This window comes from Malus sylvestris, chromosome 4 (genome assembly GCF_916048215.2).
Source record: "Malus sylvestris chromosome 4, drMalSylv7.2, whole genome shotgun sequence".
NCBI classification, from domain to species: domain Eukaryota; kingdom Viridiplantae; phylum Streptophyta; class Magnoliopsida; order Rosales; family Rosaceae; genus Malus; species Malus sylvestris.
The window spans coordinates 11,635,750-11,655,345 of record NC_062263.1 but is presented as its reverse complement, the minus strand read 5'-3'; the positions used below and the strand labels follow the sequence as shown (position 1 = coordinate 11,655,345).

General features: G+C 36.1%; 1 protein-coding gene across 1 annotated transcript; it reads right to left on the bottom strand.

Annotated features, from left to right (window-relative positions):
• Positions 1-2,870: 2,870 nt before the first annotated feature.
• Positions 2,871-7,327, bottom strand: LOC126617759 (uncharacterized). Its single transcript, XM_050285809.1, has 6 exons — positions 7,173-7,327; positions 5,334-5,622; positions 3,817-4,390; positions 3,612-3,710; positions 3,451-3,522; positions 2,871-3,368 (listed from the first exon to the last, which is right to left on the bottom strand). The coding sequence occupies exons 4-6, from the start codon at positions 3,627-3,629 to the stop codon at positions 2,877-2,879; spliced, it is 582 nt and encodes a 193-aa protein (XP_050141766.1). The 5' UTR covers positions 3,630-3,710; positions 3,817-4,390; positions 5,334-5,622; positions 7,173-7,327; the 3' UTR covers positions 2,871-2,876.
• Between the last annotated feature and the right edge of the window lie 12,269 nt (positions 7,328-19,596).

The following is a 19,596-nucleotide window of genomic DNA, read 5'->3' as shown; positions in this document are numbered from 1 at the left end:
AAAAAACGTTTTCTCTACTGAAACAGTTGCAACTGATAATACCAAATCAATGTAAAAAGCTTATAAATAGATGTAATCATGAATCTTTTGAGTTCCAAAGTCTAGTGGGAGTCTCTTCAAGTCTCCAAGTGAGAGTAATTACCGAAAAATGTGATTTAATTTTGTCGACATGTCGAGACCAAAGTATTGAAACTTGTCTTTTTGTAGTTTTCCTCATCCTATTATTGCTTCAACCCAAATTGCCCTCCTTTTTCTCTTGTGGGTGCCACCCAACCCTTTTTATTTTTATTTTATATCAACTAGGCCCAAGTTTTTGTTGGAAATGTGCCCTAAAGCCAATCATATGATGATACTTTACGGACATTTCACATGTTAAACTAATCTAGTTTAAATATAAAGGGCAAATATTATTGTTTGAGCCGTCTCATATAAATGTTATATGCTTAAACGATAAGTCCAAGGAATATGTGATTGGGAGAATACGATCTAAAGAAGTTAGATTCATGAGACCATTCTTTCGTAGACACATCCTAAACGTTCCTGATCATAGGATTGCCAATTGGGCATTGACAGTCTGTTAAGATCAGTACATGCTGTGTCTTCTCTCAGGGAGAGTGACTAGTCTCGAGTCATTGGTGTGTGTGACATCATGACAAGTACGTAGGTGCTCAATAGAGAATGAGTACACTGAACACGATCAACAAAGAGTTCTCATATTCATGTCACATGAGAACTCATGGTTGGGATAATGCAAAGTAGTCCTTTGACCTGAGGCATCATAGTTGTCTTGTGGTTAAGTCCTTGATCTTTGATTATGTCAAAGTCACTCCATCAGGAGGGTGTCCACGACATAGTTGGGGTTAAGCTACTTAGCTATGTAGGCAAGTGAATGCGCAATAAGGGATCTCTAACCTTCAAACCGTTTGAGGGAGAATACTCTATGATATGATTTAGAACCTCTGGCCAGAGTATGAATGAGATTTAGAAAATTCGTTCTAAATCACATTCAAGGTAATCATATAAGCACACGAATCACATTGGATAGTAGACATGAATAAACTATCAAACCAAACAATGTGGTCAAGAGTATTGTATTAGAGAAAGACCGTATTGCATTTGTAATCCTAAACTGAATAGGTTCTCTACCTCTTCTGATTAGCTTGGGTAACCATGATATGCTGCTAGGTGTCACTCTTGGTTTGTGGAAGCCCTAAACGTGTATAAACACTAAAGGGAGAATTGAAAATAAGTTTCAATTCACAATCGATTTTAAAGAGTTTTAATCGCCCACTGCCTCGCTAAAAGGAACCTAATGGATCGTACACCGTGTAAGGTGGAGATTGAAGAAACAATGGAGATGAGTAAGAATAATTAAATGGTTTAATTATTTATGGCAAGGATTAATTAATATGTTAATTAATTAAACGAATAAGTTCGTTAAAGACCTCGGGATAGTTTTGGACCTTGAGGCCCAATGGGCTTCGAACGTCAAGCCCATTGACTTAAGTTGTATGACAACTTAATTCACAAAGGCCCAAAAAGCCCAAACAAAACCCTATGGCCGGCCATTTAGAGGAGGGTAGTGAACTTGCTTTAATTACAAGTTTGCCACCCCAATGAATAAAGGTATAAATATGACTTTATAGCCAAAATTCATTTTAGGGTTTTCTTTTGGGAAATTGGAGAGAACACAATGCTCTCATTTCTCTCTAAAGAGGCCGGCCCCCTTGGAGGGTGGATCTAGCAATCCCACTACTCCAAGGTCACTCATTTCTTCATCAATCTTTCCTTGGTGTGGAGACTTAGAGGTTCTCAATTTTGGGAACTTGGAGAACCATATTCTTCCATCCAAATCCATGGATCTAAGAAGCAAGGAATGAAGGCCCTCTCCTTGGGTGATTAGCCTTTGCTTATGCAAAGAGGAATCTACAAAGGTATAAATTTCTCAACTCACTTTGATTTGAGTTGAGTCTTGGTTCACCAATCTACTAGGCTTTGAATTTCATGGGTAATGTTTTGTTTTTGAATGCATGCAAGCATGATTCCGCCTTTTAATTGTTAAATGCATGCTATAGATGTTATTCAAATGAACATGTTTTCACAAAATCATCCTTCAGTTTTGGGCCCAATGCCTTGACTGCAGTAGCCCAGGACCTCATTCGTTTCTTTTGATTTTTAAAAGTTTCTAGCCCAAAATTACATCTCCTATTTGCTCACATTTTCACACACCCGCGCCACTAGTTTTCCTTCGAGCTTCAAACCCCATATGTGTATGAGATCTGTGAGGTGCAGGGATTTGAATAAGGAAAGGAGAACGGGTCATGAGTTTGGGTTTTGATGGCTGAAATTCTTCTTCCTCCTCCTCTAAGATTTTTGGAACTTTGTCCCTCATGGCGTTGCAAGTTTTCCAATGGGACCGGAGGGGCGGACCGTTGCTCCTGGGCTTAATTTCTGACAAGGGGAGGCGCAACTGCCCCTCCTTGCTTCTATGTAGCTTCGCCAGTGGCAATAATGTTACGGTGTCGCGCACTCCCTATCCCTTAGTAAACTTTACTAGGCCTATGACCGAGAGTCTCATTTCAGGTCTCAGTCACAATCTGAAGACCCATATCCTTTCTCGGAGTAACTTCCTCAATAGGGGTCTCCGGGGGAAGCTGTGATGCCACCTCTTGGAGAAGAGCAATGTTATTCTTGGAGTCGCGCAAGTGTAATTTTTATTAAAAAAAAATAGAATAAAAGGAAAAAAAAAGATTTCATACTAATGACAAAAAAAATAAAACATAAGCAAATTAATGAATAAAAAAATAATTTTTATTTATAATATAAATAAAAATGTGTGTACAAATATAAAGTTTTAAAAGAAAGCAGGAACAAAACTATGAAAAAAAAGTGGAAAAATCTATAGGCATGTCGTTCGAAGGTGCTTGGTAATCTTGTTGTTGGTTAGGGACGAGGTCGAAGGTCGACAGGCCTGATTGCTGTGCTTGCTCGGTGTGGAAGGGTTGTGAAGGCGATGGTGCAGAAAAAACGGGAAGATGTTTTCTGGAGGAACTGAGGGCTTGTACAAGTATCGACATTTGAGACTTGTATGATGCCATCTCACTTTTCAGGCTAGCGACTTCCTGCGTCAAAGCCGGAACCTGGCCCTTTGACTGCGAGGATGACGAGGCTCTACTCTCCCGCCGCCTAGCATTTCCCATCCCCCGACAGTAAGTCCTTGGCGTTCGACCGAAAGTCTGGTCCAATGTCTCTATCATGATGTGAAACCCTACATCCTCAGGGGGATCCACGTACTCGATCGGCGTGCCCAAGGGAAGCTGGGAGGTAGACTCCTGAAGCACTGACTGACTCTTTTCCACCATTGTCGCCTGTGAAAAAAAAGATGGATTATTAAGAGAAAACAATTTGAAATAATTAGTTTAAATGTTTAATGCATAAGAAATTACTTACATGAAGGGACTCGGTCAACTCATCCCCAGGCCGAACATAAACATCAACAAAGATGTCGATCTCCATTGAACCCTCATGAAATTGAAAAAGACAAGGAAAATGTTAGTAGCAAAAAAAATTAGTGACATTTTAAAATTGGAAATGAAAGCTATAATATATACCTTTCGTCGTGCCTCCATCCTATAGGAGAAAGGTCTCGAACCTGAATGGTGGAGAAGAGCCTTCTTCTCCCGATTGATCTTGTTTGCCTTCGCCTTCTTCTGGTATACAAAAAATAAAAGTATTAGTTGTAATACTTAAAGAAAATTAAAAAAATAATAATAAACATTAGTAAAAATTAAAAAAGTAAAATGAAAGAAGTCGTACTTAAAAACGCATCACATAGCCTGGCTCCTGAAAATGACCGCAAAGCCAAACCTAACTATCTTGTCAGTCCTCCAACTCCTTCGGACAACCCTTCTCGAGAGTGACCTGTGGATCATCAAACTGCTGGAAACATTGGTGCAGGTCACTATTCCACTGCTTGTAGCGTTCGGAGAAGAGCAGATTGAGGTACGTGAACATGTCCTCGTCCATGTCCTCCAAATTGTAGTTTGTTTGCAATGTAGCAAATATTTTGAAAGTATTAGTAATATAAGACAGTAATAAATATAACTATATAAATTTTACATGAAAAGCATTAAAAAGGCGATGCTACTTACGGACAATTGGTTGCGCACCGTGTTCTTTGTCTCCTTCGACATCGCCTTCCAAGACTTCCACCGCGTAGGGCAAAAGGTCCGCACGACATGCTCAATGTCATGGGCCAATGCACTATGCTGCTCCACCGTTGGTGTTGCTTGATGTCACTCATCATATCCAATTAGGATACGACCATTGGTTACCCGGGTGATCTTCGCCGTCTTCAATTACTGACAAGGTCCTCGGGTGTTTTTCTTCGCTGCAAAGAGATGATAAAAAAATTATTAACCCAAAACTAATAACAAATCCTACTAAAATTTCAGCATAATCTCCCCTATAATTAAAACATTTCCCAAAACCCTGAAAATAACATAAACAATATACGTATCCAACACTATGATCACAACAGTTTAATAAAAGGTTCAGAACAATGACAAATTTTTAATCCTTACATGACATAACTTAACAAATTGAACCTAAAATAACAAAAGTCAGTTAATATTCGCATACATTTTCTTCCTTTATTTCTCTTGAAAGTTACTTATTGAGCATCCTAACTACTTTTCTATTTGAGGCCACTATTTCCTTTCTCCTAATTAGAACATATTTCCAATTTGAGCATTTTCAAATACCACAACAAACTTTAAAAAATGGGGACAACTGCCATCCAAGATGACCAATTTTTGAGCTTGTATACACAGGCTCTCGACATTGCTGGCAACAGGCTTGACAAAGAATTCTAAGCTGCCGTATCAAACAATTCCATATAACCTCATCCACATTGACATTTTTAAGACTGACAGTCACAACCGAAACTTCTACGACTCTAAAAATTTAGCTTCATGATAATTACCAAGGTTTTCATTTCCCAGTTAAACATTTTCACCATTTCCTTAGCATCAAATCTCGTTCACAACATTACCATTTCAATTCCGTGAGAAACCCATTTCAGTAACTAAGAAATGACATATAAATTAACAAAAAAATTGCACAAACATAAAAATTAACAGAAATGAATTATAGAATACAAATAATTTCGATTTCATGATAAAACCCATTTCTGAAAGCGAAGAAATTGCGAACAAAAAAAGAGAAAACAATGGAAACTTTTTAATCCTTACATGACTTAGCTTAACAAATTGAACCTAAAATAACAAAACTCATTTAACATGGGAATGAGGGAGTGAATTAGGATTGTATACTTGGCCGTGTACCCGAGGCATCAGTTGTGGATCCTGATGGTGACATCTGGTCCGTAGTGCGGGGGTGTTGGTGAGTTCATCGAGCGCTAACAAGCAATGCCACCGAAGAAGTTGACGATGCCTATGCCTGTGGGACTGGAGGACCAACTGGGTCAACCGGATTGATTGGCCTATAGTCCATCTTGACTGAAGCAGTGGCAGCAGTAGTAGGTGTAGTGATATGACTAGGTATAGCCGTCGAGCTAGGTGTAGAAGTCATCGCCCTCCGAGTTCTAATGAGGTGTGACATCTACAAAATTGGAAATCAATTTGTTTCATACACAAAGATTTAACCTACCGTACACATGCTAATAATTTCAACTTAAATTTAAAACGAAATTTAAAAACCCAAACTTAAAAACCCTAATTAAAAACCCAATTCAAGTTTGGCAGAAGCAAAACTTAAAACTGATATACTATACACAAACTAATTCATTAAGATAGGATATAGACCCATCAATTATAACTTATAAGAAGAAACTAGCATAAAGGACAACGATACAAGTTTACTACCTAAAATCAAACAAATGTGAGGTGCCTTGGATATCCTTACTACCTTATGTTTAAATAAAGACCTCACAACAAATTAATAATGTGAGAGAGAGTATATCACTATGTACTAGTAAAATCCAGATTTGCTTATATCATGTGGGCTCCCATATCTTTGAATAATAATAATAATGGAGTTCACAAACAGATTTCATTTGATTTAATGTGTTCCTATTTGTTTGTTATACCTAATTACCATGACATTGCCCTATTTGGCTGAACATATATTTTACATAAAAATTTCCCATTTTTTGTCGTTCTTGGTGAATTAAGTATAGCTAGACCTAGGAGAGAACCCATTCATGACATTAATAATAATGGAGTTCACAAACAGATTTCATTTGATTTAATGTGTTCCTGTTGGTTTGTTATACCTAATCACCATGACATTGCCCTATCTGGCTGAAAAGATATTTTACATATAAATTTCCCATTTTTTGTCCTTCTTGTTGAATTAAGTATAGCCAGACCCAAGAGAGAATTCCTTCATGACATTCCTAAAAATGTAACTTCAAAATTGGGAGGCCGAATTCAACAAGCAACACAACTGAGTCTATCATATTAATAAGGCAACAACAAAGGCTAATACCCCATTATATATCAAGAAATCATGGCAGTCAACAATGCAAATCTCTAAAAAATTATTCCACAAATGTATAGTGTAATTCAAATTTTTTTCTTTCAAACCTACAATAGAGAACACATCCTACAATATCTTAAATTCCAACATAAAAACCACAAACATAAATATATTTCATCTAACCGTAATAAGAGAATTAAAAGGGTGACTTATATGATATAAAGATAAATAAATAAAAGGATTGTTGCATAGTGAAAAGTGTAAGTGCAATGTTGTGGATGCATAGAACACAGGAAAACATTAACAAATCCCTAATTTAAGAACCCTGTATGTAAATTAAAACAACCCCTAATTTGAACCCTGTACTTGAAATTAAAAAACCCCTAATCTAAGAGCCCTAATCTAACCCCCAGTGAAGCACCCTAAATCTAACCCCTAATTTAAGAAAACCTAATCTAACCTCACTGCCCAAAATCGTTCCCCTAATTTAAGACCTAAATCTAACCCCAATTAAGAACCCTAAAACCTCTAATTTAAGAATCTAAATGTAACCTCCAATTTATGAACTCTAAATCTAACCCCACCGCCCCCAATTTGAAAAAATTAAAAACCCTAATTCTAATCCTCAGTCAATAAACAAAATTGAAACTAAAAACGGAAGAGGAAATTACCTCTTGGAGAAGAAGCGATGACGGCATGAGAGAGGGACGGAGAGACAAGGTGAGTGAAGGAGAGATGGATGGAGATAGAGATGAAGGAAAGAAAGGGTATCGTGCGGGGAAAAAAAGGAAGAAGAGGGAAGTGAGGGAGGAACGAGATGAACGGGGTTAATAATATTGAATCTTATGCGATGGAGGCTTTGTCTTGCAAGGCTAAACAATCGTTGTGCAAGTTTTTTAAAATTTCCTTAAAAAAAAAAATGCCTTAATTGAATTTTCAGACTGACACACTCCAACCCGGAATGTCTACTAGGACTCCGAATTGAGTTGTGCTGGCCGACACCTGGAAGATGATGAAGCCATAAAGGGTGATTATGTGGAAAATTGTGAATAAATTTAAACCTAAGAGTGCCTAAATACCAGAATGCACTGGTAAGCGGGAATAAACCCACTTCACACGTGATGTTATAGCATAAGCAAGTACAAAAGATTGAATTAAGAATCGTACCCTCGAAATAATCTCCAATACTAAGAATCGCCATGAATCTTCGATGATAAGAAAGCTCAGCTAATAAAACCTGGAAGGTGAAGACAAAATAAGGGTGAGTGGCCTTGTAAGTAAAATTTTTATAGAAACCATATAAAACATTATAACCCCTCGCTACAACACCTGTATAATTTTCAGAAAAAAAAATCATAATATACCACAACACAGCATCTCATCAATAATATCAATTAATCATGCGATTAATAACTCATACTAGTACGCAAGTCGGAGTCACCTAGGGTGACTTGTACGACTTACCCATATCTCATCACATATACTAGTTCATCACATATTTCATCACATATTTTTGCTCGTCACATATTCAGCAAATATGCTAGCTTATCACATATTCATCATATATTCTAGCTCATACCATATTCATCACATATGCTAACTCGTAAGTCGGAGTCGCCTATAGTGACCTGTACGACTTATCAATATCTCATCACATATCTCATCAATGGTGGCTAGCATATAAGTCGGAATCACCTATAGTGACCTGTACGACTGTACTCATAGCTCATCAATCATTGCTAGCACATAAGTCGGAGTCACCTCTAATGACCTGTAGGACTGAAATCATGGCTCATCAATCATTGCTAGCACATAACCCTCAGTCAAACAAACAATGAATTATGCTGAAAGACTAAACAACTCCGTTGTGGTCTTAGGCCAAAAGTAACAAGGTCAAATTTAAGAATGAGCTAACAAGGTTCTTGATGATCGAATGGCAACATCACAAAAGTATTAAACTACCAGGAACCAAAAGTAATTTCCCAAAATGTTCTTCCGCCGAGTGTTACCACATTAGCACCACATTGCCACAAGAGACATTTCTAGAGTCTTAATAAAAGTAGACTTCGCAAGAATTCTATTAGGTGATATTCTAACAATACTACCAATAAATTAAAACTAGCTTAAATTTCCAATCTCAAAGGATCAATATTAACGATGGAAGAATAATGATAGAATTATTTGTTAAGAAATGAAACACGTAACACAATGCAGTATAAATACATGAATATGATAATCTTGTTGGGTTTTTGATTGCCTGAACTTGTATAAAGATGTATAAGCAACTTTCTCATAATACCATCATCCTCCAAAAGTAAACAAAAGAAATTGTGGCTCTTTAGTTTGTTTGGACCTTCTTTCCTAAACATCCTTCCGCTCTAACCTAAGGCGAGACGCCTAAACTGAAAATTCTCTTCCATTACCTCACGTAGAGTCTCAATTTTTATTTCTGTTTTAGTTCCACATTTGATCACGTCCCACGGGTAATTTAACAACATCCCACTTCTATCTTAGTTGATTTGACAAGTGTCTTGTTGTTGAAATTTCAACGCCCATTTTAAAGAAGAAATCATCGTCAACACTTTAAGCTTTGAGACTGGAAGAATACGGTTTTCCACTCAAGTAAAGCTACCACCAATTGAACAACACATGAGCATAGCATTTGTTCAGCATCATAATTATTGGTTTTCACATTCTCAATATGTACAAAATATTTCGTACTGAAAGTAGTATAATGGTACTTCCTAACTCCATTCATATTACAAAATGATTATAATCATTCAAGCCATTTCTCGATAGGTTAAAGATAATTCCATTTCAACACTCGTATTTTCCAACTGGAATAGAATAGCATAAACTGAAACTGTTCGAGAGTAAATATGTCCTTTTCAAAAAGTAAGTGTATTTAAGAAGTTTTAAGGTTGATAAGGATTTCAGACACGTTCTCCATAGAGAAATGTCATTTGATTTCCAAGCAAGGATGATAATTGTTAATTTTAAATCACGGATAAAATAGGTCATTCCAAATGGTTCCAGACATTGATAAGACTACTATGGATTTAACCTGCTTCACGAGAAAACTTTGAGTTTCAAAAGTTTGTCATATAGACCACCAATTTGAAATAGGATTTGAGCAAAAAAATGCAAGAAACTAATGTAGTACGAAAATGGAAGGGTGGCATTCTCCCGGATATCGCCAAGGAATCAAAATTACTTTTGATTTCTACTCTCAACAGGTTTAATAATGATGGTTAACACTAGTAACAAGATTGATCCATGAATTCCTGACGATACACCAACAATGATACATTAACTCCACGTTAGGGCCATCAACTAGTCTCAATTCCACACCTTTCCTCGACAGAAAAGTTCATTGATTATAATCTAGAGACACTCGCCCAAAATGATCTTCTAAAGATCGACAAGTCATCAATTTTGCCCAAAACTTAGGAACCACTAACATATTTTCCGTATTCGACGAGGTGACGAAATTCGAACATTAGACACAAAAACCAAGAATGCTCACATCATGCGTGTGATGAACATAATACTGCCCAACTTATGCTCTGATACCAAATTAACACACCCCGACCCAGAATGTCCACTAGGACTCCGAATTGAGCTGTGCTGGCCGACACCTGGAGGGTGACGAAGCCATGAAGGGTGATGATGTGGAAAATTGTGAATAAATTTAAACCTAAAAGAGCCTAAATACTAGAGTGCACTGGTGAGCGGGAATAAACCCACTTCATACATGACGTTAGAGCATAAGCAAGTACAGAAGAGTGAATTAAGAATTGTACCCTTGAAATAATCTCCAATACCAAGAATCGCCACAAATCTTTGACGATAAGAAAGGTCAGCTAAGAAAACCTGGAGGGTGAAGACAAGACAATGGTGAGTGGCCCTATAAGTAAAATTTTTATAGAAACCATATAAAACATTATAACCCCTCACAACAACACAACATTTCATTAATAATATCAATTAATCATGTGATTAATAGCTCATACTAGTACGCAAGTCGGAGTCACCTAGGGTGACCTGTACGACTTACCCATATCTCAACATATATACTAGTTCATCACATATGTTAGCTTATCACATATTCATCAAATATGCTAGCTTATCACATATTCATCTCATATTCTAGCTCATAACATATTCATCACATATGCTAACTCGTAAGTCAGAGTCACCTATAGTGACCTGTACGACTTATACATATCTCATCACATATCTTATCAATCATGGCTAGCATATAAGTCGGAATCACCTATAGTGACCTGGACAACTGTAGTCATAGCTCATCAATCATTACTAGAATATAAGTTGGAGTCACCTCTAATGACTTGTATGACTGAAATCATAGCTCATCAATCATTGCTGGTACATAAGCCGGAGTCACCTCTAATGACCTATACGACTGTGTCGGAGTTGCTTAAAACATAAATGTAGTCATATCATAACCCCATCAATTCAACTAATACCGTATACTTACTTGAACTTACCTAAACTTACCTGAACTTACCTGAACTTACCTGTGTGTCCTGCGTTCACCTTTGCACTTCAGAGCGTTCACAATAATTATGTGCAAGGAATATACGTATGGATGTGCCATGATGAAATCTAAAATTAAAACATTTCATAATATTTCCAATTATAAAATACAGTGTACTAACTACTAATCACCAAAACCTAAAGTTAAAACGCACATTTTTCACCAATATCCCTCACCTTGCTCATATCCTTAAACAAGGCTATTGTCTCGATTATTTAATCTCATTTCTTATATGGTTGCATCTAACGTCTCGTTAGACTACCTACGTACCCTAAATAGGGATCAAGCCATTTGTAGTTCACGATAGTGTTTCAAAGCATTCATAGCAATCATAAGCAATAATCAATTTATAAACATTTATGGAATTGTCAATCATATATATATATAATATACGATAGAAAGGAAAAGACCTACTCACCTGAGGTTTGTGTTACGACTCCCTAGCATGCATATCGAGACATCATGAACCATCGTCACCTGTAACCAAGGCCAATTTGGTCGTGAAGAGCTCCAATTTCACTCAAATCCACGAGAAACTCTAGAATGGGTGTTCTTCAATTTGACATCCTCAGTGTTCCAACGTCTTCACCACTGCTTGGGCTTTGTTCCTGGGGTTGAGTAGAGTCCTTTGGTGGTGGTGATTGACGGAGTTAGCTTCACGATCATAAGATTTCCGCCGTGCACCCCCGGAACCCACGGGTTCTATTTTTTCTCGAAATCAAGGCAATATCTAGTGAAATTTGATTGGAAATGGAAGATGGGAAGTCATGGAAGGTTTCTCAGGTGGTAAATCGATGTAAATAGCATGAATTTTACCTGAAAAACCATCGGAACCTATTGAGTTCCACTGATCTGAGGGTCGGGTCGCAAGGATCTGGTGAGGGATCCATGATCCCGTGCATCGCACTCTCTCCTTTCCCCTTCCTTTCTCCTTCTCTGATTGGGCCATCCTCTCCTTCTCTCTTTTCCCGATTCGTTGCACTTTCTCTCTCGATCCCTCATGTTCTCTTCCTCTCCTTCTCAGATTGGGCAGTTCTACCCAGTCCATTTTTCAATGTTTCTTCTTCCTCTTTTCAAATAATTAAATATGAAAAATAATTATAAACATTATAAAAATATATAAATAGTGACTTAAACCAAAAATACTTCTCGAGTACTTCAGGAAAATGCTAAAGGATTAATTCATACACCTCACTATATGCTGATCCACGAAAGTAGATACCCTTGCCTCTAAGGCTATTTTCGTAAATTTCACATTTTAAAATTTATAAAATAATAAAATTTCAGACGGGTTGACGCACAGACACTTGCGTGACGAACCCATATATTTTGTCACGCAAATATACTTTGCACAACGAAATATATGTATTCGTCGTGCGAGTGTCTAAAAATTTAATAATCCCGAGTAAAATTAAAACGCTTGCGCGACCGAAATTTTTTTATTCGTTGCCCAGTTATGTTTTAAATTGGTTTTTTTAATTTTTTTTTATTTTGTTTACAATTTATTATAAAATACAAATAAAACAAATTTATTTACAAAGTAATTCACATATAAAATGGGAATCATTCATACCATTTTTTTCATCACTCTATATAATGCATTAACCATTTCATGTGTTTTACAAAAAAAGTTATAAATAAATTGCATTAATCTTCATCTGAACTATAATAACTTTCACTTTCGTTGCTATCATAATTTTCAGTGTCCCATTCCTCATCATCGATAGGTATGTTACCGCCGTCGTTTGTGGGTGCTGGACCATCGTATTGTGGAATATTACCGAGGTCAATTGTGAACGACTGAATCGGTATTTCGATTGAAGTTACTCCTTCTATCTGAAATGGTTCTTGGATAAGATTAGTATCTCGTAGTGTTTCTGCACCACTTTCCATCGAAGATTCAAGACGTTGGTAAGCAAAATTGTCGATGTCGTCGTTAGTACGGTCTTGTTCTGGTATAGCATACATGTTCCTATGATCCATCTTCTGAACAACTTTCCAACCCATCCCAGCTTTAGGGTCATCTAGATACACAATTTGTTTTGCCATAGTTACTAAGATGTAAGGGTTGTCATCGTACCAAGTTTTGGTAGTGTTCATTGATAGTAATCCATGATCTCTTTTCACACTTCCATGCCTATTTGGGTTTGTATCAAATCATCGACACTTAAATAGGATCACTTGGCACCGGTCTTTGTAAAGCAATTGCACGACACTTGTTAGTTTGCCATAGAATTCAATGTCTGTACTTTCGCCTCCCCTAGGGACATGAACACTGCTGTTTTGCGTACATAACTTGTCACCTCGTGCACTTGCTAAGAACTTGATACCGTTGACATGGCAACCTGAGTACAATTCAAAGCGAATCGGTTTGAACACCAAGTTATATAACTTTTCACTATACGCAGGGGAATTCGACGCTTTCAGTTAATTCACCTAGTATTAGAAAAACATTTAAATTTCTTAGTTCGAGTAAATTAATTGGTACAATATATATGTCCAATACAAAACACTTCAAAATTACATATTCAAGAAACCACTGCGGAAACAATTCAGGGTGTTTCTTGGTATATAAATGTGAAGAATGTGCCTGCTTCATCATATTTTCATGTGAAGGAAATTTTGTGAAAAACATGTTCATTTAAGCAACATCTATAGCATGCAATTAACAAATTAAAGGCGGAATCATGCTTGTATGCACTTAAAAACAAAACATTAACCATGAAATTCAAAGCCTAGTAGATTGGTGAACCTTGACTTAACTTAAAACAACATTTGTTGGTTGAGAAATTATACCTTTGTAGATTCCTCTTTGCATAAGCAAAGGCTAATCACCCAAAGAGAGGGCCTTCATTCCTTGCATCTTAGATCTATGGATTTGGATGGATGAAATGGTTATCCAAGTTCTCAAAATTGAGAACCTTTCAGTCTCTTCACCAAGGTTAGATTGGAGAAGAAATGAGTGACATTGGAGTAATAGGATTGCTAGCTAAACCCTCCAAGGAGGCCGGCCACTTTAGAGAGAAATGAGAGCTTATGTTCTCATCCTTTCCCAAAAAGAAAACCCTAAATGAATTTTGGCTATAAAGTCATATTTATACCTTTATTCATTGGAGTGGCAAACTTGTAATTAAGTCCAAAATCCACTCCTTTAACAAAATGGCCAGCCATAGGGTTTCATTGGGCTTTTAAGGCCTTTGTGAATTATTTGTCATACAACTTAAGTCAATGGGCTTGACGTTCGAAGCCCATTGGGCCTTGAGGCCCAAAACTATCCCGAGGTCTTTAACGAACTTATTTGTTTGATTAATTAGCATATTAATTAATCCTTACCATAAATAATTAAACCATTTAATTATTCTTACTCATCTCCATTGTTTCTTCAATCTCCACCTTACTCATCTCCATTGTTTCTTCAATCTCCACCTTACACGGTGTACGATCCATTAGGTTCCTTTTAGCGAGGCAGTGGGCAATTAAAACCATTTCAAATCGATTGTGAATTGAAACTTACTTTCAATTCTCCCTTTAGTGATTATACACGTTTAGGGCTTCCACAAACCATGAGTGACACCTAGCAGTATATCATGGTTACCCAAGCTAATCAGAAGAGGTGGAGAACCTATTCAGTTTAGGATTACAAATGCAATACGGTCTTTCTCTAATACAATACTCTTGACCACATTATTTGGTTTGATAGTTTATTCATGTCTACTATCCAATATGATTCGTGTGCTTATATGATTACCTTGAATGTGATTTGGAACGACTTCCTAAATCTCATTCATACTCTGGCCAGAGATTCTTAATCATATCATAGAGTATTCTCCCCCAAACGGTTTGAAGGTTAGAGATCCCTTGTTGCGCATTCACTTGCCTCCATGGCTAAGTGGCTTAACCTCGACGATGCCGTGGACACTCGCGGATGGGGTGACTTTGACATAATCAAAGATCAAGGACCTAACCACAAGACAACTATGATGTCTCAGGTTAAAGGACTACTTTGCATTATCCCAACCATGAGTTCTCATGTGACATAAGTATGAGAACTCTTCATTGATCGTGTTCAGTGGACTCATTCGCTATTGAGCACCTACATGCTTGTCTTGGTGTCAATCACACCAATGACTCGAGACCAGTTACTCTCCATGAGAGAAGACACAGCACGTACTGATCTTAACGGACTGTTAATGCCCAATTGGCAATCCTATGATCAGGAACCTTTAGGATATGTATACGAAAGAGAATGTTCTCATAAATCTAACTTGTTTAAATTACATTCTCCTAATTACATATTCCTTGGACTTATCGTTTAAGCATATAACATTTATATAAGACGGCTCAAACAATAATCTTTGCCCTTGATATTAAACTAGATTAGTTTAACATGTGAAATGTCCGTAAAGTATCATCATATGATTGGTTTTAGGGCACATTTCCAACAATCTCCCACTTGCACTAGAGCCAATCAGCTTGGTCATCAGTGATGATACCTCTTCTGTAGTCATTTCATAAATGGCTGAGTAGTAGGCCTAGACAATAGATATCTATATGTTATCCATAGAAGCAACCTTGAGAATAATGACGTCACCATTATACATGATTCTTAATCATGTGGTTCAGTCTCTCATTTGAGTTCGGATCTTGATGAGACCTTGATTCTCTGGCTTGAGCTATCGCCCCATTAGTGTCGTAGTGTCAGTACACTAGAGACACTTTCTGGTTGGAATCGAATAGAGAGTTCATAAATGAACTTTCCCATCCAAACAACATTGTTGTAAGCTTCTATATGGCAATATATTTGCATTCATAATGGAACACACTAAAGTCATTACTTTTAATGTTTCCATCCAAATATCTCTTTAGTCATAATAAAGAGATATCTATTTATCTCTTCATTCATAGTGAAGAAATATCCAATGATGGATTAGATTCATAATCTAATACATTTACGCTTCTATTACGTTACTCTAATTCTTCCTCATTCTTTGAGGAATCTATCCTTTAGTATTTCTTAAATACTTAAGGACTCACTTGACAGTTGCCGTGGTTCTGATCCTGGGTTTACACTGATATCGTCTTGTACCTTTCTAGGTACAACTCATATCAATGTTTTTCATACAATATGAAATACATAAATCACCTCTCTGCGGATGCATAAAGGATTCTATTTACGCATTATTTCTTTGGGAGTCAAAGGGTACGTTCCCTTTGAGAAGGGCAACTTGCTAGTCTCACTAGAGTCGTCCTTCTAATTGAAGTTTATCATCATATGAGAAACTTCCTAGCATCTTTTGTCTATTATTAGGGCTTGATATAATCCAATTATATCCTAAAATCTATCAATATAGATTTCCATCCCATGTATATAGATTATGTCTCCCATATACATTCTATCTTCATATAATGTTTTAAAGTCATAACTTTAACGAAGAAGTATTCTTTTCATTTCCAAAATCAATATATCATATATTTGTATATATATATATATATATATATATTCAAATTTAGGAACATGATTAACTCCCACTAATATTTTGTAAACCTAGTAAACAAAAGATTCATTTACATCTTTATGAGAAATCAAACATTTTGATCTTTCTCTCATAAGACGTTTACAGCTCCCACTAGCTTGCTAAGATCCATGATGGTTGGATCTCTACAACTTACATGTCTTGTGATTCATAGTTTTAGACATATATTATCAAGACTATCTTAATAATGGTTTCGGAAACCTATATTATGTCCAAACATTGAATCACCATTTAGTTGTAGCTAGCAATCTTCGAATTAATTGAAAACAAGACTACGTCAAAGATGGTTTCTTCAAAGTCAACCATTCTCTTTGATTGTAGTCACCTTAAGCTACCAATTAGCTATTTAAGGTTTCATTATTTCAGGTCAAATGGTACTTTACCATTTCCTTGAGTATATATTGTATATACACTCAATGTAGTCATAAGGATTTTCATTCTTATTTCTTTCGAATTAAGAGGTGCAACTCTATGACATAGTCATAAAGTTCAAACCATTCAACTGAGACGGTTTATAAATCCTTCTCGACTACCTTGGAGCTTGTGGTATAGGAACTAGGTTGTTATATTTGTTGATCACTATCTTGTTTCTTAAAGAACCATTCTTTGAGTTCTATCCCTCGTTCATTTGCTCTATCTTGGGCAAATCCTAGTGTAGGATTACAATGAACTACCCAATCAAACAACATTTGTTAGTTGGTTTATAGAAGTGATATCCAAATGTTAATTTAAGGATATCCACAAGATAATTCTCAAACAAATATTGCTTATTAGCACACAACCCCACATCTTAACATGATTAAGATTTGTCTTTCTTTCCAACTACATCTTATGGAGTCATGAAAATTTTGGAAGATCTTCTAATTGACAATCATATTGTCTTAGAAGCATATATCCTATATATGGGTAATTGATAACATCCAACGAACTAAATCTTATTCAAGTTCGTTCTTCTCCTAATGGAGAAATCCATTATCTTTTGATGCTTCTTTCCTTGATATTTTTCAAGGAAAACTGTTCTAAAGTGTTATCTTTCCTTGGATCAAATCTAAGGAGGCAAATACTTTAGACGTCTTACTCATCAACTTACATTTCTTGAATTCTTTGAAACTTTTTGCAAAGTATTCGGACTTGTGTTTATTCAAAATAAACTATAGTCCAACCGAGAGTGATCTTCGGTGAATGTCATACAACATGAGTAGTATTATGTTGTGGACAAGTGCCACTAACATCTAAGTGAATTAACCTCAACAACTTTGTGATTCTTTCTTCTTTCCAAAAGAATAAAGATTCGAACATTTCGCCTCCATACAATTTTAATAAGAAGGTATTGGATCCGGATCTAACGATCTAAAGCATCCATCTATGACCAACTCGTAATTTATGTTTTAGAGGTATCACAACTTTAGTTGGGATTAGTCACTACCTTGCAACCTTTTTTGGTTTTAAGCATCGTTATATTCTAAACAGTTAACACTACCATATCATCTCTATTATAGAGACAATCAATTAGATTACTATAATCCAATCATTGACTAATAAAGAACAATGTTTTGTCAAACAAAACATTCATCCATCTCTACTATAGTGACGGAATTAAGTTCCTTAAAATTGGAATGTAAGGACAATCTTTGGTTTTTCCAATTTCTTTGGTAGTTCATATGAGGAAGTAAGTACTATCTGCTTTCGCAGAGATGTTTATTTTATTCACGTTCCGAATGTGAAGCACCTTTTTCTTCTCTCATATATCTTCTACTTCTTATTAGTCACACTTTTACAACGATTGTAAAACATAGTTACTAATACGGAATCAAGTATTCAAGTAGAAGAACCAACTGTTTTGAACTATTCAAGAACAATTTACAACACCTTCGAAAGGTGTGTTCTTGACACTTGCAAGACATTTCTTGCAAATACCCCTTCCAATGTCCATCATTTCATAAAGAAAGTTTGTTCCCTTGGAGTTTATTTCGCTTTCTTCATTTGACTTCTCCTTTTGACTACAATAGTCATGGTCCCTAAACTCCCACTATCTCTCTTGAAACCTGTTTCAATTATGTTATACACATCAAACGATTTGGAGAGTGTGTGGTTATAGTTCACTATATAGTTTACAATAAACTTAGTGAACCATTTGGATAGGGACACAAAGGTGAAGTCCTTGCTTAGTTTCCGTCTCGTTAAGTGGTTTATCACTTCAACACTCAATGATTCAAAATCATCATAAGTCCATGTTGATGGACTATTTTTGTCAAACAACCATTATGTTCTAAACATAATTACAAACTTTAAAGAGTTGTTCAAGGCAACTCTCATTTCTTCATACAACAATTTGTAAGTGAAGAATCATGGCACATAAAGTGTCCATGCCCTTGTGCTTACTTCTAAAGTTCCTTGTTCATGTAACAAAGAAACAAGCACTAATGTTTGCATTTAACTAAGAGTTGTTCAAAGCAACTCTTATTTCTTCATACAACAAATTGTAATTGAAGAATTATGACATTAAAAGTGTTGTCCTCTTTATGATAGACCTTTTCTAACATATTCTTCTAATGATACATTATCAATAGGAAGATTGTGAGGATGAAACTACTTAGGTACATATACAATCCATTTAAAACAATCTTTGGGATTGTGGTACCAAGTCCGGAAACTAAAGCATTCGGCTTTTCTTTTTCAAGTTTTGGATAGCGTTTGCAAATATATTGGTAAACAAATACATATCGAATATAAATTGATTGATTTTTAAGCCATTTGATCCGGGTCTTTATATCAAATAGCACCACCCACTATTTTTGGCAAATTCCATATCCCTCATTGGAATTTGAGAGTTTTGGATGAAAATCTTAGTAGGGTATGGGAGACTCACCATTACCAAGCCCACCTCAGAAGAATATCATATTAGCTAGCAACAATAATGATGAGAGGATAACGCTTTAGCCATTTACAACTTTTGTAATTACCCATCTAATTTGGCCTCTAGAAAATGATGCCTCAGAA

What these genes read in the sequence shown, in the direction of transcription:
- LOC126617759 (XM_050285809.1), bottom strand. An exon ending in AGTTGACCGAGTCCCTTCAT is followed by an intron (nt 3,369 to 3,450) that starts GTAAGTAATTTC and finishes TTTTTTTCACAG; the next exon opens with GCGACAATGGTGGAAAAGAG.